The sequence below is a fragment of the Micromys minutus genome, assembly GCF_963924665.1.
Source record: "Micromys minutus genome assembly, chromosome: 31".
In the NCBI taxonomy this organism is placed as follows: Eukaryota; Metazoa; Chordata; class Mammalia; order Rodentia; family Muridae; genus Micromys; species Micromys minutus.
The window spans coordinates 17,237,196-17,262,502 of NC_137966.1; the positions used below are offsets into that span (position 1 = coordinate 17,237,196).

The 25,307-nt window shown below is 48.1% G+C and overlaps 3 protein-coding genes across 6 annotated transcripts in view; 2 read left to right on the top strand and 1 right to left on the bottom strand.

Moving 5' to 3' along the window:
• Positions 1-3,562: 3,562 nt before the first annotated feature.
• Positions 3,563-19,195, top strand: NAA60 (N-alpha-acetyltransferase 60, NatF catalytic subunit). The gene is made up of 6 exons (XM_080942258.1): positions 3,563-3,696; positions 12,158-12,273; positions 14,541-14,670; positions 17,133-17,229; positions 17,861-18,095; positions 18,983-19,195. The coding sequence occupies exons 2-6, from the start codon at positions 12,164-12,166 to the stop codon at positions 19,137-19,139; spliced, it is 729 nt and encodes a 242-aa protein (XP_080798384.1). The 5' UTR covers positions 3,563-3,696; positions 12,158-12,163; the 3' UTR covers positions 19,140-19,195.
• A 2,900-nt stretch (positions 19,196-22,095) lies between these two features.
• CLUAP1 (clusterin associated protein 1) overlaps positions 22,096-25,307 on the top strand; it is a 30,269-nt gene continuing 27,057 nt past the window's right edge. Inside the window, exon 1 of one of the 3 annotated variants that reach the window (XM_080942253.1) lies at positions 22,096-22,141. The gene's annotated coding sequence lies outside the window, so the exon portion shown is untranslated. Of the gene's footprint in view, positions 22,142-24,361; positions 24,452-25,052; positions 25,064-25,307 lie in introns of those variants that run through there. The other 2 variants (XM_080942255.1, XM_080942254.1) reach the window with 2 other exon arrangements.
• Positions 22,373-24,947, bottom strand: LOC308440230 (uncharacterized protein C16orf90 homolog). 2 transcript variants are annotated; one of them, XM_080942260.1, is made up of 4 exons: positions 24,760-24,947; positions 24,288-24,425; positions 23,106-23,459; positions 22,373-22,547 (listed from the first exon to the last, which is right to left on the bottom strand). In XM_080942260.1, the coding sequence occupies exons 2-4, from the start codon at positions 24,304-24,306 to the stop codon at positions 22,390-22,392; spliced, it is 531 nt and encodes a 176-aa protein (XP_080798386.1). In that variant the 5' UTR covers positions 24,307-24,425; positions 24,760-24,947; the 3' UTR covers positions 22,373-22,389. The 2 variants fall into 2 exon arrangements, with proteins under 2 accessions (XP_080798386.1, XP_080798385.1); XM_080942259.1 differs by having other exon boundaries at positions 24,288-24,445.

Below are 25,307 nucleotides of genomic sequence, written 5' to 3' on the forward strand. Positions count from 1 at the left end.
TCCAGCCCCAGGGGGCAGCAGAACTCAGCAGCTTTGGCCACATGGCTCTGGATTTGGAGTCCAAATAGAAGGGACTACTGGGACAACTGATGCTGGTTAACTGAAGCTAAGAAATTAGTAGCGATTAAGAAGAGACCAGCATCACTGAGGTAAAATCTTCTGGGAAGTGTTTTCTGAGGGCACAAAGAAGCTGTGTTCCAGAGATTTCCAAAGTTGGACCTCGTGTAGCAGCTGGACTTGGTAATGTGTAAAAGTCACCCAGGTGGTCTGGTTTTGAAGGCATGAAGGTGTCATGAAGAACAGCTGAGGTTTGGCATTGTGAGAGACCATGGAAGGCCATTGGTGAAGATACAGCCTCAGTTGCAGTCAATGTCCCAGGACTGAAAGGGTCCAGCAAAGGATGTGAGGCTTGGCACCATGAAGAGAGCCTATGAGAGGCTACTGGTGAAGCGTAGTTGCAACAGAAGATCCCAGTGTATTGGAGATGCCAGTACCATGGGATGATCACCAAAAATAGCAGCAGTGGAGTGGAGCAACCTGAACTTAGAGTGCCACAGAGGGCAGAGCTGGAGAAGTGACACCAGCCCTTTAGAGGAACCCAGAAAATCATATGTGCTTGGAAACCCAAAGATGTTAAAGATGCCAGAGCTGTGGGATACCTGCCAAGGAAAGCTGCTAACAGGGAGTGGAACCAGCTCAGGAGAAACAAGTGTGTTGCAGTCAACAAAGATGAAAAAGGAGTGGAAATCTGAAGAGTGCTTTGACATCAGACACGGAGATGCAGTTTGGAGTTTGCCCAGCTGGTTTCCTATCTTGCTTTGGGGATTATAGTTAAGTGATTAGATGGATCTCAGAAGAGATCTTGAACTTTGGACTTTTGACATTGTTGAGACTGCTATCTATGGGGACTTGGGAAGTTGGACTAAGTGTACTTTTTATTATGCTATGGCTAGGTATGGCCCCCATAGACTCATGTGTTTGAACAAGCCTATGGGAGCCAGGGAGTGGAATGCGATGGTTTGTATATTCTTGGCCCAAGGATATTGGGATGTGTGGCCTTGTTAGAATAGATCTGTCACTGTGGGCTTAAGACCCTCACCCTAGCTGCCTGGAAGACAGTCTTCCACCAGCAGCCTTCTGATGTAGAACTTTCAGCTCTGATTGCTCATGCATGCCTGGATGCTGCCATGCTCCTGCCTTGTTGATTATGGACTGAACCTCTGAACCTGTAAGCCAGCCCCAAATATAAATTGTCCTTTATAAGACTTGCCTTGGTCATGGTGTCTGTTCACAGCAGTAAAACCCTAAGACAGGCAACTACAGTAGTAAATGAAACATTATTAAAGGTTAAACCACATGTCAAACTTGACGCATTAATAGTGGAAAACGTCAAGGCCATACTCTGACCAATGGTCATCCAGACAAAAACTAAGTAGAAAATAATGGCGCGAACAGATGAAAGGAACTAAATCGATCTAATGTCTACAGACATCTATATAACATTCCACCCACACAGCTCTAGGAATTGTTTCTGTCACAAAGCAATTCTCAACAAATACAAGAAAACTGAAATAATCCTCTGTATTCTATCAGACCACCACAGCTTACAGCTGGATTTCCACAAGAACTTAAACAACAGAATGCCTACAAACATTTGGAAACTGAACAACTCTACTGAATGATTACTGATGCAAGGCAGAAATAATGGAAGAAATGAAAGACTTCTCAGGATTCTTTGAAAATGAATAACCAACATTCTCCGCTCCTGTAATGTTTCAGATACTATGGTGCTCATGCAGGTTATCTGACCCCTTGAGACTGGGTGTGGAAGCTCACAGGTCAAACTCGGGTTCCCTGCAAGAACAACAAGTACTCTAAACTACGGAGTCGTTCTTAGATTCCCGTTTTCTAATGGGAGATGGGAAGGTTATAAATTTGGATGGGAGGGGATGTGGACAGGAATTGGGAGGAATAGATGGAGGGAAAATTGTGATCAAAACATTGTATGAAAAAATCTATTTTCAATAAAAAACGAACAAAAAAATTTCAGTAATGACACACAATTTTGAATGCTCAAAATGCCTGAATAGATCCAAACATGCTTAGCACAGTTGCTTGCATACAGCAGCATGAAGTAGATACGTTAGTCTAGAGTTGTAAATTATCCAACGGTCTTCATTTTGTCCGAGTGAATTTTCCACTTCTCCTTAAAAATTAACAAATAATACTAACACAGTGTCTTGGTCAGGGTTTCTATTCCTGCACAAACATCATGACCCAGAAGCAAGTTGGGGAGGAAAGGGTTTATTCAGCTTTACACTTCCACATTGCTGTTCATCACCAAAGGAAGTCAGGACTGGAACTCAAGCAGGTCAGGAAGCAGGAGCTGATGCAGAGGTCATGGAGGGATGTCACTTACTGGCTTGCTTACCCTGGCTTGCTCAGCCTGCTTTCTTATAGAACCCAGGTCTACCAGCCCAGGGATGGCTCCACCCACAATGGGCTGGGCCCTCCCCCCTTGATCACTAGTTGAGAAAATGCCATACAGCTGGATCTCGTGGAGGCATTTCCCCAACTGAGGCTCCTTTCTCTGTGATGACTCCAGCTTGTGTTGAATTGACACAGTACCAGCCGGTGCACACAGAAAGAAAATATACGGTCTGCTTTACATAGATTTTGCTAACTATATACATCATAGTTAACAGGCAAGATGGTTAACTATAAAGTTGGTTTGTATCATGCCGAGGATGGAACCCAACCAGCACCATGCGCAAGGTTGGCAGCCTTCTACCACTTAGCTAAATATGCAACCCCAAAATTCTAAAATTCAGGTACACTTTACTTTTCAAAATGCTAAAAGAACACGGCTTTGAGGTTTCTAAGATAGTGATGTCTGAGGAACAAAAATGTATTGATGTATATCTTTGATATGAATTACATCTTTTTTAAGGTTGTTTGAGCCCCTGACTACATATTGTTTTTTGTTTATGTTTGGTTATCTGAAAGCAAAGGATAAACTGTTGGTCAACAAGCTTTCTCTGATAACAAGAACTGAAATTATCTGTGAATTACATCTGGATATATAACTCCCACCCCCACCCCACCCTGAAGGCCACTGTCACCTGCCCACTGCAGTAATAGATCAGGCCCACCCTTTTGTGGCTGTCACCGCGAGCGCGGGGCGGTGCCATTGAGTCTGGGCTTCTCGCAACCATCACCGCCGGCATCTACTAACCTCCAGCGGTGGAAGCGCAGGCCAGCGGCTCCGCCTTGCGTCCCGGGAACTGGGAGGCCTCGGGGCTCCTGACCCGCTTGTTCACGGAAAGGCGCAGAAACCCCGGCCGGCCGCCGACGTCCACGCACACACAAGGGTGGCTGGGCGGCTCGCAGCAGTCTTGAGCTTCCGCAGCTTCAGGAGCCGGCTGGTCCGAGATTTGCCCGCTCCCAAGATGGTGTCGTCGTCGTCAGGGAGGGCGGTGCCACATGGCGCAGCGGCCAATGATCTTCCGGGCTCCGCCGCCCGCAGAGCAGGAGAGGCGGAAGTGCCGTGGGGCCGCCTTCCCAGTCCCGGCTGCGGCCCCTGCCGGTTACATAATCTGTCGCGGGGGACCCCGCAGTCCCACGTCCGGCTTCCCGGCTCCCCCAGGATGCGCTGAGCCTTGCGACACCGTCCGCTGCCGCCGGCTCCCGTCCGAGGTGAGGCAGCCGGGGCCTCGTTGGGTACAAGTGGTGGCTATGGGGGAGGTCGCAGTCGCGATCCCGAGGGCACTGGCGGGCCGTGGGAGGCCGGGGTTCCCGGAGAGCGCGCCCCTTACTCACCCCTGCGCGGGATCGCTTCTGGGCGCACAGTTCCGTGGCGGCGGCGGTGAGGGTGCGGTGGGGCGACGGGAATTGGCCTTTCCTGGGGACCCTCCGCCAGTAATTGCAGGAATTGGGAGCATCCTCTGGTTTTGCTGGAGGTGAGGAGTCTGTCTAGTCGACTCTTCTAGCTCCAGCTTCACTTGAGGGACTTGTTGCGCTGGGGGTAATTGTCGACTTTTTTCTCTCGTGAAAACGGAGGGCCCTGTTTTAGGTCCGTCGCGTCTTTAAATTCCAGCAGTACTTTTGGTATTCCGGCACATGGAAGCTAAGCTGACCCTCCATAATCGACTCTGGCTTATTTCTTCTGGATTGGAAAAACCGGATTTGCCAAGGAGAAAAGGGGATCTATGACCAGTGTTGTTTTCTCCTGAGAAAACTGGGCTAGGGCTGTGGAGAGGTTACTCTGGGCCTTTCCTGAACCTCCAGCAAATGCCTGCCTGTCTCGCTGATGTCAAAACCCAAGGCTTGGGGAGCCAAATAAACATAAACTGTGGCTCCTTTATTGATCTCTTAACTCTGCCAAGTGCTTTTGGGTCATTCTTGTCACCCTTTGGTCTTGAAAGAAGAGAATAAGAGCTTAACGATGTGGCTCCCGTGGTGTCTAGAGTGCTAATTAAGAAAGTTACCAAAGAACTTTTCATTTTTCAACATATTGGAAACACAAAACCCTTGAATTAGTCTTGGCTTGCCTGCTGGTTTGTGTGACCGAGCAGGCAAAGTCATGTTACTCCAGAAATCATCTGTGCAGAGACTCAGACCTCTTAACCGTTTGACATGGAGAGTTGCTCCTGTGACCTTTTTACCAGCCATGTCAGGAAGAGGAAGGCCTGAGACAAAAACAGCATATAAGTACATACACAGGGAGACACACCCACCAGTGAACTGCCAGTCAGTACTGATAGGGTCAAAGACTAGAGGATTCTACACACATCCTCATAGGGTTTTTGTCTACAACAGGACATAAGCCCCTTAACAGTGGGGTTTGCATTGGTATCCAAACAGGTTGTCGTTTGATAGAATTTCATCTTATAGACCTAGATAGACCATGGCAGGCTTCCTGGGCTGGATTTCTATAAGAATTGTTAAAACTTATCACAAAATTATATCTGGTCTGGTGTCAGCACACCAGCACCATCGTAAAACATGCAAATTTGTTTTTTTTTAAGTCTGTGTGTGGTCTGTCCTTACTATCTTTAGCATCTTTCAGTTGTAACGTGAAGAGGTTGTCATCACTGTTTAACCACACCCACACACCGTGTGGAGAGTATCTTTAGATTTGACTTGTCCAAGTTGCGCAGCAACAACATGCTTCTGACCAGAATGGAAGGTTTCTGGATGTCAGATCTGAGGGATTAAAGATAGTCCTGAACCAAGATCAGGAAGCAGAGGTTATCCATGACCAAGGAGTGTCCAAGAGTAGAGATTGTGGTGCCTCGGCGTCCCTTAGTGCACTGTGGAGAAGCTCAGGTGGATAAAATCCTACACTGAAGTCGAAGGGAACAGACAGATGGAGACGAGACAGGAGTCATTAGAACTTGAGCTCTAGGCAGGAGATGGGATGTCTCTTTGCTCTGCTCAAATAAGATAGTGTTCCCATGCACTTGAGTAAAATGCTGCTTACCAGACATGTCTTTTCATCCCACAGCCCCTCGGAAGGGTTTGGACACCTCGGTGCATCCTCTGCAGCAGGCAAGGCTGGGGTATGGGCTGTATTGTTGCAGGTGTTGTGAAGTGCTTTCAAGTACAAGGCCGGCCAAGTGATGCTGGAGGTGACGGGTCTGGTGCAGGCCCAGTTCAGACCCTGAATTTGATTCAGCAAACAGTTGTAATTGTAACTTGAGGCAGACTGCCTTTCCCGTACATCAGCCTGGTCTATGGAGGCTGACTGGCTGGATGGTTGAGGGCCTGTCTGAAGCCCAGATAACTCATGCTGTTCATTGGCCCTTGAGTTTAAATGGCAAAGACACGTACATGAGTTTATTCTCTTCTCTGAGCAACAGGGGCTTGCTCAGTGTTTATGGGGTGATAAGAAAGGTATCTAACCTGGGAGCTAGTACTCTGCAGGAAGTGGTTTGGGATCTAGAGTAATGCTGAGCAGTTAAGGAGCTAGAATACCTCAGTTCAGAGGTTGACAGGGTCATAACAGTGACTCTAATGTAGCCACAGTTCCTAGCTGCAGTGACCAGGAATGTGACAGCGAGTGATGGTTAACTGTCCTGTGTCCCAGCTCAGGCCTCTTCATGTCTTTGCCTCAGTTCATGTCCACCTGGCCAAGAGACACCGCGCACCCCCAAAATGATGGTGAGATTCAGCCAGGTGTGCTATGCACCCCTTGGTCCCAGGATTTGAGGAGCAGAGGCTAGTGGGTCTCTGTGAGTTCGAGGAAGGTGAAGGCTATGTAGAGAGAGACCTTGTCTTAGGGCAAAAGATGAGAATCAGTTGTGTTATAGCATCAAGACTTTCGAATGTTTCTTCAAATTATTAGTGGATGACTCCCGATTTTATCCTAAAATAGACTCGTAACCCAGCACCCTAGGAATAGCATGGCATTTCGGGCACTGTTGCTAGAAATAAATGGCAAACTCAAATTCAGAGTTTAAGGAGGAGGAGGTGGTTGTGAGTAGAGACAAAGAACAAATGGTGGAGAAAGTCCTTGTTCCCTTTGTTTCCATAAGATGATGAGAGGTATTTTGTTATGAGCATAATCACACACACTTCTAATCCCAGCACGCTGGAGGCAGAGGCAGGAGGATTGTCACAAGTCTGAAACCAACCTGAGATATATAATGAATTTTCAAGTAAGCATGAGCAAGACCATGTCCCAAGCAAATAAACTGGTTTTCAAAGCTCCCAACTAGCTTGATTGATTGATTGATTGATTTTAAAGATTTATTTATTTTGTATATGTGATACACTGGCACTGTCTTCAGACATACCCAGAAGAGAGCATCGGATCTCATTACAGATGGTTGCAAGCCACCATGTGATTGCTGGGAACTGAACTCAGGACCTTGGGAAGATCAGTTAGTGCTCTTAACTGCTGAGCCGTCTCTCCAGCCCTGTTTATTTATTTTTGTGGAATAGACATTATTCCTTTAAAAAATGAAATGAGAGGACTGGAGAGATGGCTTGCCATTAAGAATGCTTGCTTCTCTTTCAGAGGTCTTGACTTTGGTTCCTAATCTACACAGGCTACTCACAGCCACCTCAAACTCCAGCTCCAGGGGATCCAACACCCTCTTCTGGCCTCCATGGGCACCAGACACCCCAGTAGAGACAATAAACATGCAGGCATTCACACAGTAGTAAATAAATCTTTACAGTAAATTCAGTGAAGCCAGTGTGATGTTTGTGCCTGTAATCCCAACACTGTTCAGGCTCAGGCTGGAGAATTGAGAGTCTGATGCGGGGGTAGGGATGGAGATGTGGTTCAGTGGTTAAGAGTACCTGCTATTCTTCCAGAGGACCCCACTGGATGGGGGACACCACATGCCAATTCACACATGCGTCTGTAACTCCAGTTCCAGGGGAGCCAATACTCTTTTCTGGCACTGACATGATTCACAGACATACATGTCAGCAAAATACCCACATACATAAAATAAAGGTAAATTTTTTTTGTCTTTTTCCTTTAAGAGTTTGATGCTGACCTGTACTGACTAGCATAGAGGGTGTTAGCAAGACTGCCTCAGAAAGGCATTTTTCTCGTTTGTTCCAGAAATGGGGTTGATTTGAGCACAAAGGCTTAGAAGTCCGGTGGGTAATTTTTTTTCCTTAAGTACCGACAGGGGTTCTTTTCTGGAAAATGTTAATGCCATAGGGTTTCTGCTGTTCCCTTGATGTTCCCAGAGGGCTGTGAAGTGCTGTGCGTACTTAGGTGTCTTTGAAAGATGCCCGGGGAGCTGCAGTTGTAGCCTGTTTTAAGTGACTCACCTCATGGTCTTGCTGCTGCACTCCTTCCCAGCGTTTCAGATTGCTTGGCTTATCCTCTGGCCTCTCCTTCTAAGCCTTCATTGAAGTGTGTGCAAAACTGCTCGGTCTAGCTAATGAGCACAGTCTGGGCACACGGGCTCACTGGGCAAGCCTTTCCTCATCATCAGCTGCTTACCGGGCAGGCCTTTCCTTGTGTAAAGTCGTTTTCCTCATGGACCCTGAAGGACTAGTCACAGTTGTGTGGAGGTGGGATGAATACAGGATTCTGCCTTCTGTTGTATTTTTTCTTTTCTTTTAACCTTTGCTCCCAACCACTGAGTAAACTCTCCAGCCCCTGGCTTTGCTTCCTTTGTGTCTTTTTCAGTGGTAGAGATGGAACCCCAGGCCTTGTGCACACCAGGCGAGAGCTTCACGGTGAGCAGGCCTGCAGCCCATGCATCCTCCTGTAGGACACCCCTCTCCTAAGTATAGAGCCTTTGTTTGCTTTAACCCTTTTGTGAAATGGCTACCTTAGAATTTGCAGAGTTTTTAATTTTGGATTTTGTGTAAGCAAAATTGCTTATACAAGAGCCCTTTAAGATGTCTCTGCAAGGAAGCTCAGCAGCCCACCTCCAAGGGCCTCCTTGTTGCCTCTTTACAACTTTAATCTGGGCTTAGAACAGTTATTTCCAGCGTCAGTGCATAGATGCCTCTCAGTCTATTTTAGCACCTGGTGGGTATTAATTCTTCTTGTACTTTGAAGATGCTGTAAAGTTTCCTTATCATTATTAGTTAAAACAACCAGTGAGATGATTTTAATGCAAGATGTGCTAGGAATTTTTATACTCGAAGTCTTTATTTTTAATAATAAAATAAGACAAGCTCATTGCCTAAAGGCTCGGCTAATATGAAAGCTAGTAGTGGTGAATGTGACATCTGCCATAATTATTGAGGAAAATTCAGACGGGTGAGTGTTCTCAGTGACGGTCACCGCTGTTGCTGCTGAGCCTGGCTTTGATCCTGAAAGTCAAAAAGTTGACTTCATGATCAGGTGGATATTTATACAAAATTTAAACCTTCCATGGTTTTTTGTTTTGTTGTTGTTGTTTTGTTTTAAATTCCAGAGGAAGGTAAATGAAAACAATAGAGAGAGAACACTTTTTAAAAGCGACCCCCTTAGGGATGGAAAGATTGATTGGTGAGGCAGGAGGGCGGGTCTGCCGCAGGGAGAGCGCTGCTGAGTGACGCTGAAACCAAATTCCTCTGTCCTTGTGCTTTCTCCCTTGAACTGGGTAGCCTGGTTTCTGTTTCTCTTGGGTCCCTTAGCAACAGGAGGGGCTCTTGTAGCTGTTCTCTGTACAGTGGCAGAAGAGTTCTTGGACTGGATAAACCCTACAGAAGTCTAGCTTTGATGTTAGTGATGTATGCCAGGCAGACATTTTCCTATCTTTTTTCAGACAGGGTTTTGTGTAGTCCAGACTGGTTGGTGTCAGACTTTCTCCGCAGCCCAGGATGATCTTGAACTTCTGAGCCTCTGTCTCTAACCCAGGTGCCGGCTTCCTTTGTTTGAAACAGACTGCCAGACAAATAAGACTTTTCTTTTCCAGATCGCTTTTGGTCAGAAAGTCCCGTAGCAACAGAAGACAACTAAGGAAGTACAAAGTACGAGAAGACTTGTCCACAGCACGTCAGTGGTAGAACTGTAGGGTTCCTCTCTGTACCGCATCTTCTGGCCCTAGCCTTTTACAGGGTCTCTGTGCTTTCTGTTCTTGTTGTTCAGCCTGATGTGGATCTGAAAAGGACTGCCAGCTAGTAAACAGACACTTCAGTGCACTTGCACAGGATTTCTCTAGCAAGCTAGTTTAGTGTATAGAAATGATAACCCAGTGTGCTACCCTCCTCTGTGTGGCCAACTGTTTCTGACCTCTAATCTCCTGAGCAAAGCCTGACTTTGTCACATGAATTTTAGAAATTAATTTTAGTATGAAATGGAGAGACTTTTTGACTCAGATAAAAGATTAAGTCTGGACTTGGACCTCCCCATCTGACGCTGGTTTCAGCTGAGATGTAATGAACGTGTGGCCAAATAATAAACCAGGTCTATATGAATTTGGTGTAGGGGAAGGCTGGTTTATACTACGTGATATATTAAGGTAGGTCTGCCTACATACCACGTCTGGTTTCAAACTCACTATTATTCTGCCTGAGCCTCTCAAGGCCTGGGGTCAGCCGTTCATGATCCTGTCGGCTTCCATATGTGTGTGTGCTGTTTGTGAAACATTCTCGTTATTTCAGGCTGGCCTCAAACTCACCCTGTAGCCAGGAATGCTTTTTGAACACCTTATTCTCCTGTCTTTGCCTCCTGGATACCATGATCATAGTTAGGGAGCACTAAAGAGTGAAGCCCAGGCTTTGCACTTGATAGGCAAGCATTCTGCTGACTCAGCCATACTCTCATTTTCCCCCATCCTGTCTGGCTCTGAAAACCCTTAAGCCCTTTGTCAGTCTCCCCAATATAACCACTTTTTGATTGCTAGTATCATTTTTTTTTTGCCAGTTCTAGAATCTACAGGTGGAACCCTATATCATTTTTTTGGATTTGAAGGGATGTGTCTCAAATCATATGTGCTCAATATATATGCTACAGGCTCCCTTCAGAGCATGGAGACTTGGTTTTTAAGAGGGATGCTGTTTGGAAATAGAGAGGTGGGTGTTTGTTTCTTGTCACTCTGCAAAGTATTCATTGTCCTACTCTGGAGTTTTGGAAGCAGACAGGCAGCTATGGAGATGACTTGTCACCCACAGGCAGCTGCTCATTTGAACAAACACGCCGTGAGTAGTGTTTGCTGCCTTCCCCCCACACACTTCAGGCCCTGAGCCCAGATTGCTGATGTACTAAGACAGCGTCCTGTGTCAGTCACTCGTGTGTTTCCTTTTCTCCATCTCTCCTAAAGGAAGGCGCCTAGAATTCGTCTTTGTTGGCTTTACAAAACAATAAACCTTGTGTTTGTGAAATCTCGAATTCTCAAGAGCCTTTGGGCCTGTGATTCCTGCCTTGCACATGGGAAGCTTTTGATAATCTTGCTCAAGCCTTGCTTGAGGAAAGGTTTATGATAATGTCTGCCTCCGCTGTAGACAGGAGAGATGAAGGTCTGAGAAAGTGTTGCAGGGAGCGATGTGGAGTCTGAGGAGGGAAGCAGGCAGCAGATGGAACTCCAGACACAGAGAGTAGGAAAGGGGCAGAGCACTGGATGCTTAGCACGGGTGTCTTAGTGAGGTTCTGTTGAAGTGAGGAGATGCCACACGTGTTTACAGCCTGAGAGGAGCTTGTGTGAAAGATGCTGTTGAGATGAGCGAGAGGAGCTTGCCTAGGCAGGAGAGAGATGTAGAGCTGACCTTGTAGATGCTTCCCATGAGGCAGACACTGGTGAGATTGGCCTGGTGGTATAGGTCTCCCTTGCACAGGCTCAGTCCTCGGTGCTAAGTACTTAGTGTCTGTGCCTTTGGCCTGTCCTGCAGCAGCCCTCTCCTGCTGGTCTCTTACTCTCTGAGGAGTCTTTCTGGACTTGAGAGTCCACAGTGATGACACTGAGTTTGTTAATGTTTTTACTTTTACCTGGTGGTGGTTCTGTAAGAAAGTCCTTCACCTCAGCCATGGGAGATTGACAGCACAGCTCCTCCCAGAAAGCTGGGACAAAGGTAATGTCCTTTTCCTTTGAGTTACCTGCTTCCCACTTAGAGAGAAAGAATGGTGGTTTGCCCTTTTGGTAGAGCTCAGCATTTGACTTCTCCAGACCTGACCTACAGAGTGAGTTCCAGAGCAGCCTGAACAACGTCGGGAGACCTTGTCTCACACTCAGATGGCTGGGAGCATGGCTTTGAGGTAGTGTGTTTGCCTGAGGCCAATGGGTGTGAGCCTCAGCCCTCCCCTCCCTCCATAGTCACTAGCATCTGGCTATTTTCAGTATCACAAAGTTTTTCTTGCTACACAGGGAGGAGAGGCAGTGACCTGCCCTCTCGTGATGAAACCAGTGCGGTTCCCCCTGAATATCTGATCGTTTACCGGCTTCCACTCACCTGGGGACTGCTGTGTCCGGGTCTTTGAATCGTTTTGCTTCCTGCAAGTGAAGAAGGAACAGAAGTTAAGAGATAAAAGACCAGCTAGGCAGGAGCTGTGGTTGTTCCTGGGGGAAGCTGAAGAGTGGGGTGCTGCTCCAGTGGACCAGAGGCAGCCAGCTCCTCCCCATGTGCATGAAGCCAACCACAGAAGAGCATTCTCTCAGTCGTGGGAAGCCACTAGCCATCTCCCCCTCCCCCACTGCCTGGCCTGGTTTAGAGGAACAGGTAAGCAGGCCTTTGGTGATGCTGTCTCCTCTTCCCACAGGTGTGAATGACAGAGGTGGTGCCTTCCAGCGCCCTCAGCGAGGTCAGCCTGCGTCTCCTCTGCCACGATGACATAGACACTGTGAAGCACCTGTGTGGCGACTGGTTCCCCATTGAGTGAGTTCTGGGTTCTGTGTTGCCAGAGGCTGCATGCACAGATCTGTAATTCCTAAAGCTGGAGGAAGCGAGACTGGGCCTGGAGAACCATAATGCTCCAAAGCTGCTGTCTAAAGTTGGCCCACTAGGCAGTAGGCCTCAGGCCTCTGTTTGTCTGCTGCTCGCCTTTCTTAAGAGGTTCTGTGAGAAATTTTACTTCCAAGATGCCCACTGCTGCTTATAATCGGGTGCAACTTCCTTGTAAGAAGTTGGTTAGATAGATTAGGATATGTACATATAAAAATGCAATGCTGCTGGTGCGGTGGCATATGCCTAGAATACTAGAATTCAGGAAGTAGAAGCAGAAACAGGTCAGGAGTTCAAGGCCAGCCTGAGCTACATAGTACGTTTGGAGTCATCTTGGGCTGTGCTAGAGAGATCCCGTCTTTAAATAGGGTTGTTAGTTATCCAGGGACAAAAATCTGTTAAAGAAGTGTATTTACTGACAGAAGGTTCCTCCCTTTCCTTCCTCTTCTTTTGCCCAATATAAAGTGAAAGCTGACTAGAGAGCAGTGCATACCATATTCCAGTTCATTTAAAAATGTCATAAATGAGGCTAAAATATCTAGAGATAAAACCCTCTGTGTACTGTACAGGACGGGGACGGATCCTGCCCTTCATGAAAACCATGGCTGACACTGCCTTAATAAAAGACAGGGTTAGCAGGAGAGAATAGCAAATGTATTTGACCTGGGTCTCCTGTCGGGAAGCCTTCAGTAGGGATGGCACCGCCCATGGTGAGTTAGGTTCACTGAAGCATGAACTGTGCTGTAGATGGTCAGAGTATTACCTTCTCGTAACAGACTGAAGGTGGGGACACAGTGAGGCCCGTCTGCTTGGACTCCCCCTGGACTCAGCAGCTGTCCCTCTTCCTGCCACTGGGTAGGACGCTTCTGGAATGAGGATTGTGTTACTTGTGTCATTGCTGTAGCCAAAATACCCGACAGAAACAGCCTAAGGATGACAAGGGTCATTTCCCACTGCTTCAGAGGTTCCAGGACATTGTAGCAGAGAGCAGTTCACATTACAGTGGACAGGGGTAAAGGGGAGTAGTAGAGAGAAGGCCACAAGCAAGCTGTTGCCCCTAAGGGCACACCCTCAGTGACCCACTTCCTCCAGCCAAGCCCCGCCTTCCGTGGTTCTACAGGGAGCCTGCAGTTCCCGATGCAGATTGTGAAACTGTCAGCGTCTTCACAGACACACCCAGAAAGGTATTGCACAAATCATGGGCACTTCTCAGTCTGGTCGAGCTGACCCTCAAGATTAACGGTGATCTACTGTCAGACAAGACAGGACAGAGAATTTTTTCATTGCTACCTCCTCCTATGCAGAAAATCAGTTCGGCTTTAGAGGAAAGGGTTTCCTCTGTTTTCTGTCGTCCATATTGGAGTAGAAGAATTCTAGGTTACATGTCTTACCTCAGGGGAGAGAATGAGAAACAAGAAGCAGGAGGTCTGAGAGATTTACCTCTGGACCTTCATTTTGGGTGGTGATCATTTACTAGCCCCCAAAATACTCCCAAATTACTGTCAGCAGTTTTTCTGATGCCCTCTTCTGGTGTGTCTGAAGACAGCTTCCGTGTACTTATATATAATAAATAAACAAATCTTTTTTAAAAAGTAGTCCCAGGAAATAAGAGTGCAGTAAGGACAGAAATGAGGCCCTGCTGAGGGACAGCTTGAGGTTGACATTGAGTTAAAGGCCTGTGCACCCCTCAGATGCCTGGCTGTCAGCCTCTCCTATCACTTAGTCACGTGTCATGTCGCCACCCGTGTTTAGTAAGGTATTGTAAATCCTAGTCTACATAACCGTGACCTTTGGCTCTTCCTTGAATCACCTTGCCTAGTCTCCAGAGCTAGAAAGACTCACAGAGGACCATTTGCAGCAGTCATTTCTCTCCTTCCACCATATGGGTCCTGGGTATTGAACTCAGGTTTTTTTTAAGGCTTGGCTGCAAACACCTGTACCTGCTGAACCATCGCAGCATCCCTCACAGAATTCCTCACAGATCACCCAAGTGTTCACAGGTCACTGAGGGCCTAAGGTCTCAGCTCACAGGCTGCCGTGTGCTTTTACTCCAGGAACTATTCTGTGGAGACAATTTCATTGGAGCGTCCCCCCTTTCATACATCCTTTACATAAACAATTCCCACATGGACAGGTAGCTTTTTTGAGACTAAGTGATAGGCAGGGTAGTCTGACTCACCTGAGTGTGTTCTCTCCCTCAGGTACCCAGACTCATGGTATCGTGATATCACGTCCAACAAGAAGTTCTTCTCCCTTGCTGCAACCTACAGAGGGGCCATTGTGGGAATGATAGTAGCTGAAATAAAGAATAGGACCAAAATACATAAAGAGGTATGTCTGTGTATCAAAGGCTTGGCCCTTGTGACAGCTGAAAGGGGTATTGCAGTGGGGTCACACTGCCAGCTCTGGCCTCTGTTCTCAGCAGCTTGTGACCAGAGGAGTCAGAGTAGCAAGTCAGAGTATGAATCGGGGTATATATTCAGAAGAACCAAAGAGGATCCCCCTGGAACTGAAATTGTAGGTGGTTGTAAGATGCCATTATCAGACTCAAGTCCTCTGCAGGAGCATGTTCTGAACTGCTGAACTATTTCTCCAGCCCCAGTGGCACGTGTTTTTGTTCACGGAATGATACAGTAAGAACACTAGTGGACTTAGTGAAGATGGGCATCGTGAGGTCAGAACAAGCAGAAGTGACATGCTGGGAATCTGCCCCGTTGCTGTGTGACATGAAGATGCCTGTGGTTTGTGCTTTTGGCACTGTTACAGGAGCCCCAATAATGCTGTAATTTGTTGAGAAATATGCTAGGTTTCAGTTAGGGATTAGTGAAAATGTATTTCTTTACACTCAATTTGTGGACTACCCAAAGACTTACCTACCTCAGAACTCTCAAAGATTTGGGTAAGTGCATCCTGGAGGACTTTTAAGTGCAGCTAAAAAGCTATGTTCCCTGTGGTTGGGTACAGCGGGAATCTACTGTTAATTTTGGTCATAGCAATAGAACAGTGTTTAGTTCACCATTCATGAAAGAAAATCCTACCAATCAGCAAATGGTTTTGTTTGGCTTAAGGTTATTTTTGTTTCTTTTTCTTTTTCCCCTCCCTTCCTTCCTCCCTCCCTCTCTTTCCTTACTCCCTTCTTTCTAGACAGGGATTCACTGTGTTTTAGCTGGCCTGAAACTCAGATCCACCTGCCTCTCCCTCTCAAGTGATGGAATCCAAGATGTGCGCCCCACACCCAGCCTGCTTGAGGTTGTTTCTTTAGAAGTGAAGGAAGTGAGTTTGGAGCAGCACATTGGTGTCAGAGCACTTGTCTAATTCCCAGGAGGCCTTGAGTCCCATTCCCAGAGGAAGAGGAAGAAACATGTCTTCCTAAGAACCCAGACCACTGAAGGTCACCCCACTGGGCACACACTCTTTATCTTGGCACAGTGGTTGGTTGGTTAGGGGAGCTAGTTCTTGGATCTTTTCTTTTCTTTTTGTCTAGCCCAGCCTTTTCCTGAGCCACTGCCTCACAATGTTCATTGCTAAGACAGGAAAAAAGCACACGGGCTAGTACCCCTTGGCTAAGACAGAGAAAGAGCACACCCCTTGACTCTTCCTTGTATTGGATGCTGTTTCACCTGCTCATGCCTTGTTTCCTTATGATCCCTCTCTGGGGCTTTTTCTAAGTGGTTATCTACTTTCACCACACATACTGCCTGAGGGTCTCTTGACTGTGTTTACCCTTTCCACAGACTTGGGGGCCCTTCCATGTCTATCTTTTTGGCTATCATCATTAGCCAGAGCTTCTGTTAACTAGAGAAGTAAATGCATCCCCGTTCCCCGTTTGTTTTGTTCAGGGTAACTGTAGTATAGAGTTCTAGGCAGGGAGGAAGTCCTAGCCCAGCCCATGCCTAACATACCGAAGCTACTTGATAAATGGGAAGTAGAAAAGTCAAGTTAGCCAGTGTCCTGTCTTGGAAGGGAAAACCTTACACATGCTAGGTCTTTCTTATTCTTAAGAGGTGGGAATAACACGGGAAGCTCGTGGTGGTCACAGTCATGACTCTCATGAGGCATCTTTGTCCAGAACTAGAGATTGATGGAGCGCTATGCTGTGGTGTGTCTGTGCTGCTCGACCCAGCATGGGCAGCAGAGCAGAACGGATGGACCTCATGTTTTCTTTATAAACCTTTAAAGCTTTGCACCTGGTCTGGCAAAACGGTTCTGCAGTAAAAACCAGATGGGCTGAGTTCAATTCCCAGCACCCACATGGAGGAGGAAGAGAACCAACTTCTGTGCCTGTTTTCTGAGCGAGGCTGCATATGTGCCCTCTCCCCTGACTCACAAAGGTCATACTACTTTTCACTGGTCCACCATCTCACAGCATGGTGACTGTCACTGCTTGTTGACAGGCTATATGTGACCACTGTGGACAATCATGTTCTTTTTCGTTCCTCTCTTGGGGTGCTAGGATCAGACGAATGGCCTTGCGTATGCCAGACATGTGCTCTACTGTTCAGCTCTATCCCCGTTCCTAGCCGTTGTAATGACTGCTTCTGGCCTAAAGTCGCAACCCACCATTCCTGAGCTGTTCCTCGTAGGTGTCCACACTGTAGCAGTCTTCTGCCAACAGGGTCTGAACTCAGTTGTCCCTCTGGGCCAATGGGACTGTCCTTGCCTCCTTGTTCTCCCTCTGCTCACCTTATGGCTTCACATTTCAGGACATGCAGAGTGGACTCGTAGAACCCATATAGGGTCTGCTTTGAGCCTGTGCACCTGCACTGCCCTGATTTCTCTAACTTTCTCTTTAGGATGGAGATATTCTAGCCTCCAGCTTCTCTGTGGATACACAAGTTGCCTACATCCTCAGTCTGGGAGTGGTGAAAGAGTTCAGAAAACATGGCATTGGTAAGAAGCAAGAGTTCATAGTTGAAACCACCCCTTCCCTAGCCAGGTAACACCCTTGTAACCCAAGCCGGTCACTTCTGAGGTCTTCAGTTTAGAGGACCCTCAGTCTCTTCTTCCTTATCCCTATTTGGGGATAGATTCTGTCCTGTCCTCCCAGTGTGTCTCCCTAGAACAGCCTCAGGAGGGAATAGACCTCCTTTATCTGTCCTGTTCACACATAGTCATGTGCACTGGCAAGATGTTCTCACTTCAGAATAAGAAACATAAATGAAGTCACAGCACTCTGTAGCATTTGTCAGACACTTTGTCACCAAATTCCTATCTACTCGATAGAGCACACAGCAGGGAGTAGCAGTCCTCTCTTTCCCAGGCCCGCCTTTCCCACACTCTCTGCATGCTGGTTTACACTTTTTGCTGTTTGGAAGGTTGGTAAAAGTCCACTGTGTGTCCCAGAGCACCTCCAGGAGTCACCTGTGGCCCACAGTGGCATGTACCTCATGGGATCAGTCTGGCTAGGATCTTTTAAGGGGCTTTAACGGTGGGAGGTAACCAGAGGCTGGTTTCAGATCTAGGAGTGTAACCCTTGAGACTCCTGCAGAAGCTGTGGGAAACCTTCGTCTCTTTTCCCCAGGTTCCCTTTTACTAGAAAGTTTAAAGGATCATATTTCAACCACCGCCCAGGACCACTGCAAAGCCATCTACCTGCATGTTCTTACCACCAACAACACAGCAATAAACTTCTATGAAAACAGAGACTTTAGGCAACATCACTATCTGCCCTATTACTACTCCATCCGAGGGGTCCTCAAAGATGGCTTCACCTATGTCCTCTACATCAATGGCGGCCACCCTCCCTGGACCATCTTATATCCTTTACTGCTGGAAGGAAGCAGGAGAAGGCATTATGGTTTCCTGCCTAGAGAGTCAGCTGGAATTGTGGCCAACTTCGGGTGACAGTCACTGGCTTAGCTTGATTAGCTCATGGTATGGACAGGTTGGGTATACCTGATTGGTTGCATACATTAGGAAAGCTAGCACTCCCTGGCAACTATAGCCCAGCAGGGAGGTTAAGTTTTAACTCTCTGGGCCCAGGAATTAATCCATCCACTCCATATGGAAAATACCCATTCTAGAGGTCAGCAGTAGACATAGCAGATATAAGCAGCCCCCTGTGCAGCCTGGGATGCAGAGAAGAAGGGAAACAATGGCAGAACAACACTCGAGTTCAGACCTTGGAGTTGCATAATCCAAGGTGCATTCCACTCACCCCCATCCTTCCTGCTAATGATGTCCTTGTTAGGTGGGAAGGAAATCAGATGTCCCAACAGTTGTAGGGTAATAGCCCAAAATATACCACATGTGCCTGTGTGTTGTAGAAATGATTCATTTTAGAGGAAAGTAAAAGAGGTGATCCAAAACTCTCCTGGCCTAGTTCACATAAGGTCAGGCATGAATGGGCATGCGAGGGCTAGTACTACTAAAACATCTTTATTGGGGGTGGGCTCTGACCCTCTTCGGAACTAGGGACACTTGTCTTATAGATCCTACCCCCAGACTTTGTTAATTACCTCATGATGATTGTCCTATACAGCTCCACTGTGCACTATTCCTTTCTAGTGTTCTCTACGGTTTAATAGGCCCTTGGCCTCCAGTTGAGTGCATTATGCCATATGGGTACAGTGCTGTAGGTCATTGATCAGATGCAAGCAAGGCAAATGGGGGTACATGGGATATCTTCCTTGACAGAACCCACAGACTACATCCAGCACCTGGGCTCAGCACTAGCCAACCTGAGCCCCTGCTCCATCCCACACAGGATCTACCGCCAGGCCCACAGCCTGCTCTGCAGCTTTCTGCCATGGTCGAGCATTTCCACCAAAGGTGGCATTGAGTACAGCCGTACCATGTAATGCCATTGAGGCAGCCTCCACCAGGCCTCTGTCCTCAGCACTCTGTGGAGTCTATTTTCCTGTCTGTCTGACTTCTGCTGTCCGTTTAGAGGAGCTGGTGGCCACCTGCCGGCCCATCATCAGCCTGCCCCAGCTGCAGGCCCGGTGCTATGCTGGCTCAGGAGCAGCATGTATACTGGTCGTCAACAGGTAGGAACAGGTAGGACCTGGGGAGTCGGATTCTTGCAGCAATAACAAGTCTGTAGGCTGGGTACCCGTGCGCAGCTCACAATGGGTCCAGATATACCCTGGACTTTTGTGTGTTCATGTATATATGCATACACATGTGCATGTTTGTGGAGCATAGAGCTCAGCATGGTGATCTTCCTCAATTACTTCCTCAACCCTAATTTTGAGACAGGGTTTCTCATGGAACTTGTGGCTCATTGATTTAACTGGGCCAGCTCATGAGCCCTAGAGATCCTTGTCTCTGCATGTTACAGTCAACTTTTCCAGAGCAATCTCTCCAGCCCAAGTGGCTTTTTTCTTTTCTTTTCTTTTCTTTTCTTTTCTTTTCTTTTTTTTAAAGAAGAACTGTTTTAAAGTATCTTGAGAATTGAGAGCATTGGATCCTCTGGAGCTAGAGGGACAGGCAGTTGTGCATGTAGATGCAGACATTTGACTCATGGCCTCTGAAAGGGCTGCAAGTCGTCATAACCACTGAACTGTCTCCCAAGACCTCAACAAAGTTTCTTTCTTTTTGGTTTTTGTTTTTGTTAAAAATGATGGATTTACATGATTCAAATATTGGAAAGGTACAAAGTCCTGCGTGGGCCTCCCATGGTGACAGCTTTTAAATGAAGATAAGATTCTGCTTGGATGCAACCATTTTGGTTGCTGAGAGCTGGAATGCCAGGCCAAGAGAACAGAGAACTGCTGTTAGAAGAGATTTGGGTACCGCAGCATCCACACCATTGGGCATCCACATAGAGGCCTGATACACATCCAGATGTGAATCTGACAGTATTTGTATTTGTAGAAAGTTCCCGGGGAGGCTGTGGGCCAGAGAAATCCCCACGTTTTGGCATGCCCTGGCTCAGCTAAATCCCATAGGCCAGATAGTGAGGCAGGTAAGCATCCTGCAGTGCCTTCACGTGCCATGCTCTCTCCCCCTCAGGCTCTCCTTCCACCTGGAGTCCTTGTCCTGCCTCCATGCCCTGGCACCACCCAATGGCCCGGCAGCTCTATCTACACTCACTGGAAAGGGCTGGCCAGGTTTCTCCTCTGCCTCCTGCTCCTTTAGCTCCATCCCACAAGATGGACTGAACTTTGCTGAAAACGTGTGGACATTTTTGACCCTGAAGACACAGGAACCTTAGAATAAAGAGGCACAGCAAGGAGAATGTCAGTTCTTGTTTAGGAATGCCCTAAAGAAGCTTAGGCGATGGGAACGGTTCTTACTCCTCCGTGAAAGGCTGGAAACTGGGAAAAGAGAAAGAAGGCTGGCCCTTCACAAGAATTCAGAGCTTCAGGAATCAGTCCTCTCCATAGACAGTTAGATGGACAGTTCCCTGTTCCCAGTGTTCTACTGTCCACTTCTTCCTGTCCAGAAGGACCATCCTGCCTGTTGAATCCTGGCATGCTCCACATAGCTGACCTACACTGGGAGCTGGGCCAAGGACAGGTAGCTGTTGGCTTCTGGGTTCCTTCCCTGCTTATCCTTCTAGAAGCTGAAACTTCAAGGCCTGAGCCCATGCAGACAGGAGGAAGCTGAGCTCTATATTGGCATCTCTGCTACTGTGGACCCATGGGACCTGGCCTTGGAAGCAGAAGGCAACTGGTGCCTGTGGGCCTTCAGTAGAGGCTCTGCCAGTACCATGAATTGTGCTTGCAGCAGACATCTCAAGTTTCCAGCATTCTTTCCTTTGTGCCCCCAAATGTTTGCTGACAGAATCCTGCCCAGAATTGCTGCAGTGTTACAGGAGCCCTTGCAGGGGTCCTCACAGCCCCTCACTGTGCCACACTGAGGAAGAACAGCTTTATTGACAGGCCTCATTACTGAGTGCTTCCCTCCCTCAGCATCTCCTGGCTCAGGGCTCTCAAGCCGTAGAGCCAGCCAAAGGCTGCCTGGCCTCAGGAAAAAGTTCCCACAAAGGAAGGCCAAAGCAGTTAAGTATCCCCCTTCTTCAACAGAACTAGCCAGCAGGTGGCCAGTCCTCACCGGTTTTGGTCGTGTGCTGAGGCCCCAGCCCCGCATCCTCTCCCTTTTCAGTGATCATGTGGTTTTCATTTTTGCCCTGTGTAGTCAAGGAAGAGTCTTCCAGAAGGTTCTGACTTGGGCATTCATAAATTCAACTCAGAGGCCTCAACCTGTCTCCCTTCAGTCCCATAATTATTGCAGTGTCCAGACCAGTGTTGAATAAATTGTAGTATGTAGTCTCGTTACAAATAAATAGACTCGCTAGTCTCATCCTGTCTCTAGTGTTGGCTCTCCACACTGTGTGCTTTGTCCTTACGGGGTTGGGGAGCTTGCTATCTTTTTGGTGGCTCGGCATGCAGGCAACTGTCCTGCAGAGGGCTGTGCCCTTGAAGACTTCCACCACTGAAAGCATTAACTGGCCCGTTTCTTAAAGGTCCTTACAACTGCCTGCCAGTTCATACAATCGCTGTGCCTGTGCCAGTCCTGATGGGCTCCTGTGGGGGCAGTGTGGGATCTAAGCCAACATGTCTGCATTCCTTTAAACTAAACCCACATTTCATCCCTTTGCCCTATGTTTAGGCCTACTGAGACTCTGCTCGCCTTTTAGAGCTATCATGTTCAGCAGCTTCTCATCCACAACGCTTCCCCAGGCCTGGCTCCTGACTCCCCATGTACCCCCTGGACTGGATGCAGTGTTACGTTGACTTGATTGGCTTAAAGACAAACAGACAAGAAGGTGCAGGCCTTGGCTTTTACTGAGATTAGACCCGAGGACTCCCTGGCCTCTCAGGAACCCGATTCTCTGCTCGGCCTGACCTCCCAGGTACAAGTGGCTGACCGGAGTTTGGGCAGGCTGTAAGGGCATGGGCATGCTTCCATTTCTTCTGTCCCTCTCATGGATCTTCTTCCTCCCTCCCTCCTCATGCTTTCCCCAGACTAGCCCAGCTAGGCAACTCTGGGGGCCATCTCAGTGGGGAGCGCTGCCACTGGGACCGAACCCTTCCTTGGTAACCCTGGCCGCCTCCTCGGCCATCCTTCCCCTACTGTTCCCCAGCCCTGGCACTTTGGTTCCTATGTTCTCTCCAAGGCCCCAGAGCGGGTTCTCTTGCACAAGGGACACATGGTCTCCTCCAAGGCTCTCCAGGACCTCTTGGGCCTGAGTCCCAAGCCTTCGGGGGGGCCAGACTGGGAGGGGACACCCTTGGCTGGGTCCATGCTGGAACTGGAAGCTGAGGAAAAAGGAAAGAGAAGTCACTCAGAGGGACCCAATCTAAAACACTACCTTGGGGTCCTCGGCCCTTATAACCTTCAAGACAATTCAAGGGCTTGGTGCTACTTCCTTGGAGGAAATAGTGAGGAAGGGATTGCCATTGCATCAAGCTGAAATGTCACGAATCGTTCATCTGTGAAAATGAAGGAACTGAGGCAAAGTTGTCCAAGGCCCATCAAACTACAGACTGAGGATAGCAACCCAGAACTTCTAGTCTCAGATCTCTGCCTCGAATATCCCAACAGGTGTTTGCTGCGGTCCAGTTGCATTATTACTATCCCTGAGATTTCAAAGGACTTAGGGTGTACATGGATGGTCTGAATCAATAGTGGGGCACACAGGTTAAAAATAAAAATTAAACAAGATCTTGGCCCCTGGAACATGACATTATTTTAGTGTATCCTGGCTACTGCATCCTTTCCTAGTTCTTGGCAGAAGGCTAGGAAAGGAAAAAAGGCCCATTTGGTTCCCTTCGGTCTTGCTTCCATGTCTCCAGTCCTGCCTTAACAGAGCTCACCTGTATTTCCCAGGCTGTCCCTGGGCAGGTGGGCTTCCAGAAGGGCTGAGCAATGGCCGTTACCTGGGCCCAGGGTTCCCTGTGTCAGGTCCAGGGGCCAAGGCGAGTCTTCAGGCCTTGTCAGGCTGCCCCCAGCCATGAGCCGGCCTAACCAGTGGCTTCCACATTGGCCAGCAGGCTGCATGTGGCCTGGCAGGTAGAGAGCCAGACTCCGGAGGTGTCGCAATCGGAAGTTCTTAGGCTTGCTTCCCTGGGCACTGGGGCCCTGCTGCTGCTGGGCCCCCAACCCTCCCTCATAGATGTTAGGTGGTGTGTCAGAATGGCTGGGGTGTCCTGGGGCCCAGCTCACTGCATCTGCAAGAGAGAAAGGAAGCAGGAGGGTGATGGCCAGTGGGTCCAGCATCTGGGGGAAATGCAAGTACCAGCTCACACGATATCCTCCAACCCCCAGGGTATCCAGCCTCAGTTCCTATCAATTCCCATTACTCTTCTTTGCTCCCCTAACAGAGGGGCCTAAGCAGCCCAGGACTTTGGCACTGAGATCCCATTGAGCACTTCAAGCCCCTTTTGTGCTCTCTACTCCAGAAAGAGTATGCTGGCACCAGAATAAACACAGCAAGTTCAAGAAGACATGACTGGCCCAGTCATATAGCCTAGATCAGGAGTTTCTCCCTTCCCAAGCATGCACGTCCCTGGGATCTCCCCAGTAGCTTTGGGCCCAGGATGGGAGTGTGGCATCTCTGCTGCTGCATCTCCCTGCAGCCAGGCACCTTCTCTTATTCGAAGCTCAGAGAATGCACAGACCAAGGCTTCCATGGAGGGCCAGTATGGTAGGGGAGGAGTGGCCAGGCCTTCTGTGTAGTAGGACCTGCTCTCCCCTGCCTAGGGGCTGGGTCTGCAGGTCTCCCATGGCAACTGGTCCTTATGATGTCACAGTAATGACTCTAGTCTTCCTGGACCTCATAGTTTGGAAGAAGATGGTATCAGGTCAGGGGCAAGGTGGGAGGAGGGTAAGGGAATGCACCAGAAACCTAGGGTAAATTCACTGATCCTCAAATTCTGAGCAAGCCACATAAGACAAATTTGGCTTTGGTATGCTGGAAAGTCATTCTCTAGGATGACCTTTTAGGGGCTTTGGTTTCCTCATCTGTGGTTGGGAGAATGAGGGTTTGGTGAACAAACCTGGAGAGATCTGAATCATGCTGAGAAGATGGTTCTGAGTGACACTTGTCTAATTATCCACTTTCTCATAGGTTGTTAAGCAATATGTAAAGCCGATTTTTTTTCTCCTGTGCATGTGGACAAACTGGAACAATTATTCTGCCAATAGAAATATAAAACTACAGGTACTTTAGAATCTTAACTCCATCACGAACGTTTTATGTTTCATTATAGAAATTTTAGTTTTACATCTAGGTTTATGAACCATTGTTTTTGTACATAGATACTACTAAGAGTTTCATTTATTTGCTATGGATTGCTCATTGTTTCAAAACCAACTGTAACAAAGACTATTCAAATGCATTGTCCCCCGTGTTAGACTAGTCACAAATGTGTGGCCCTACTCCACATACTTTAAGTCCTTAAGTATCTACTCTTGGTCTGTACCACAATGTCCTATCCAAGGGATACCACCTTTGCATCCTGCGCCTACCCATCTTCCTTCCTCTTCGCCCACCCTTCTTGGCTCAGCTCAGCTCTCCTCTCCCCAGCCCTTCTTTGTCGGTATGACTCGTATCAGTCACCAAGGAGGGTTCTCGCGGAGCCGGAAGCCTGGGCTGACTCCGGCAGAGAGGTGTGGTACGCCCACACTGCCTCTCCCGGCTCAGAATTAACCACAGTTTCCAGGGCAACCTCTGGTGCGGGAGCCTGGGCGCCAGTTTCCGGCTTGTCGTGAATACTGACCGGCTGTGCGTGCATGAAATCCTTCCGGGTGCAGTTCTCGAATTCTGCCCAGGGTAAGGTATCTTGGTTCCTGTCACTCTGTGGATATTTTATGCGGCCTCGACCGCGAGGTTTAGCTACGCTTTTACAAATACAAAGACTCAGTCAGAAAAGGTGATAGTGCTCTTTATGAATTAGTGAGTCAATGAGAGTTACAACGGGACCGGAGCCAAAAGCGCTTAATGAATGGCTATGACGCTCCGCAGCTCGCAAGGTTCGAAGTGCCACCTACTGGTCTGTGTCTTGCGCTTGCGCGCA

Excerpts from the sequence above, each read along its gene's own strand:
- NAA60 (XM_080942258.1), top strand. The coding sequence starts at position 12,164 with ATGACAGAGGTGGTGCCTTCCAGCGCCCTCAGCGAGGTCAGCCTGCGT. Across the intron at positions 17,230-17,860 it reads GTTCAGAAAACATGGCATTG|GTTCCCTTTTACTAGAAAGT; the intron begins GTAAGAAGCAAG and ends TCTTTTCCCCAG. Across the intron at positions 18,096-18,982 it reads CACCCTCCCTGGACCATCTT|AGACTACATCCAGCACCTGG; the intron begins ATATCCTTTACT and ends GACAGAACCCAC.
- LOC308440230 (XM_080942260.1), bottom strand. Across the intron at positions 22,548-23,105 it reads GGACAGCCTGGGAAATACAG|CTTCCAGTTCCAGCATGGAC; the intron begins GTGAGCTCTGTT and ends CTTTTTCCTCAG.